Source organism: Sinocyclocheilus rhinocerous, unplaced genomic scaffold (genome assembly GCF_001515625.1).
Source record: "Sinocyclocheilus rhinocerous isolate Xijiao unplaced genomic scaffold, SAMN03320098_v1.1 scaffold611, whole genome shotgun sequence".
Classification (NCBI taxonomy): Eukaryota; Metazoa; Chordata; class Actinopteri; order Cypriniformes; family Cyprinidae; genus Sinocyclocheilus; species Sinocyclocheilus rhinocerous.
In genome coordinates, this window is record NW_015623515.1 from 1,033,071 (window position 1) to 1,035,154 (window position 2,084).

The window sequence follows — 2,084 nt, forward strand, 5'->3', positions numbered from 1 at the left end:
ATAAAATATAAATATATATAATAAGCATCTCTCTCTCTCTCTTTCTATATATATATATATATATACAAAAAATATGTGTGTATATAATGCGTTACACATTACAAACTGCTCTAAAACCGCCAGCCTGCAGAATGCGCAACGGCACCATGTTTTGATTGAACCGATTACATTTCATACTTCTATTTAATTTATATTTATTTAAATCATTGCCTTTTGAAGTTTTAATAATCACATTAAACCATATGGCGATTCCTATTTTTCCATCCCTAAATTTAAGACTTTTTTTTTTATTATTATGAACACTTTTCTTATAGTATTTAAGATATTTAAAGGGATACTTCACCCAAAAATTAATATTTTGTCATCACTTGCCCTTTTGATGTGCCAAACTTGTATGAATTTCTTTCTTCTGTTGAACATAAAAGAAGATATTTTGAATAATATGGGTAACCAAAGGTAGTTTCTGGTAGCCACTGACCTCCACTGTATGGGGAAAAAAAATACTATGGAAATCAATGGCTACCAGCAACTGTTTGGTTACCAACATTTTTCAAAATATCTTTTGTTTAACAGATGAAAGAAATGCATACAGTCTGACAGAATTTACATTTTTGGGTGCACTATCCCTATACTACAGTAGTCAATATTTGAAGTGGATAAAAAAAGTTCAAAGTTGTTCTAAGACAAGAACAGGTATTGTTTTGATTTTAGGACAACTTTGATGAAAGGTTTTGATCCACTTCAAATGTTGACTGCTGTATATAGTGTACATATAGTATTAGGGACTTTTAGAACCTTTGTTTTTTTTTTAGAACCTTAAACTTGTATAAACTAAATGTAAGATTTTTAAGGACAATCAGGGACCCTGTAAGAGGATGAATGAGATTGTGTTTGAGAAGGTCTGGAGACTCACCAGGCGGCCTTTCTCACTGTCAGGGAGGTAGCAGTGTCTTGGAAATCCACGGGCTGTGAAGGGCTTCCCGGGGTTGGGATGCTCTGGACCCTAAAACAATCATAGAAAGAGCCATTTAGACCTACATTATAGTTATATAGCTCAACATATGATGTAGGTGGCACAAATGCCAATGTGAATGAATGCTCTGGGAAGAGCAGTGGTTTTAAACGAGCTCTAAATTAAGAGTCTTACCTGAATGCCAGGGGGTATGTTGTAGATAATCCGGATGGTTCTGCAGTCAGGGTGTCCAGGAAGGGAGTGAGGAATGACGTGGTATTCCATCTTTCCTGGTGGCTGGTTGCCGGTTTTAACACCGTAGATAGTCTTGCAGGTGGGACACTGAAGGCTGCCGTCTTTGTTGCCGTTGTTGTACATGGCCACCAGGCACTGCAGGTGGTACTGATGCCCACACTGAGACAGACGACCCACTAACTCTGCTCGAGAAATGCCACCTACACCTGGGCCTTTATAACCAGATGGGCCACAGAGAGACTCCATACAGATAGTACAATCCTAAAAAAAATTCAAATTAATAGAGAAAAAGAGAGAAACCAAAAAAAAAAAAAGAATTGAATCAAGTTTAATTAATCTAATGAAAGATAATTAAAATAATTATTTTAATAAAAAAGTATTATATTTTAATTAAAATGATTTAAATAATTAAAAAAATGAAAATATGAATCATGTATGTTTACCTCCTCAGGTGGGTTGCGGACTTTCTGGAGATATCTTCTAACAACTTCTTCTGAAGTTCTACCTGCTCAAATGGAAGAAAAAGTTATTTAAAAAAAGTTAATCAAATAAGGATTTAGAGAAATAATCTGTCACAAACATGTGACATGATATATAAAATATAAATATTTTATTTATTTTCTATATATTGTTTATACATACACTACTTGTCTAAAGTTTGGAATAAAGATTTTTTTAATGTTTTTGAAAGACATCTCTTATGCTTACTAAGACTGAACTTATCTGATTAAAAATACAGTAAAAACAGTAATAGTGTGAAATCTAATTTCATTTCTGTGATATTTTTATTATTTATTAATAATATTAAATAATAATAATTAAATAATTATTAATAATATTTCACAAAATGAATACAATGTTTTTATTGTGTTTTGAA

The 2,084-nt window shown here is 32.3% G+C and overlaps 1 protein-coding gene across 1 annotated transcript in view; it reads right to left on the reverse strand.

Moving 5' to 3' along the window:
- Positions 1-2,084, reverse strand: part of LOC107711637 (E3 ubiquitin-protein ligase DTX4-like) — a 19,606-nt gene that overhangs the window by 1,639 nt on the left and 15,883 nt on the right. Inside the window, exons 7-9 of the mRNA XM_016516676.1 lie at positions 1,651-1,712; positions 1,148-1,468; positions 914-1,003 (exon numbers count right to left, since the gene is read on the reverse strand). Of these exons, the coding sequence (XP_016372162.1) occupies positions 914-1,003; positions 1,148-1,468; positions 1,651-1,712 (473 nt within the window). The remainder of the gene's footprint in view (positions 1-913; positions 1,004-1,147; positions 1,469-1,650; positions 1,713-2,084) is intronic.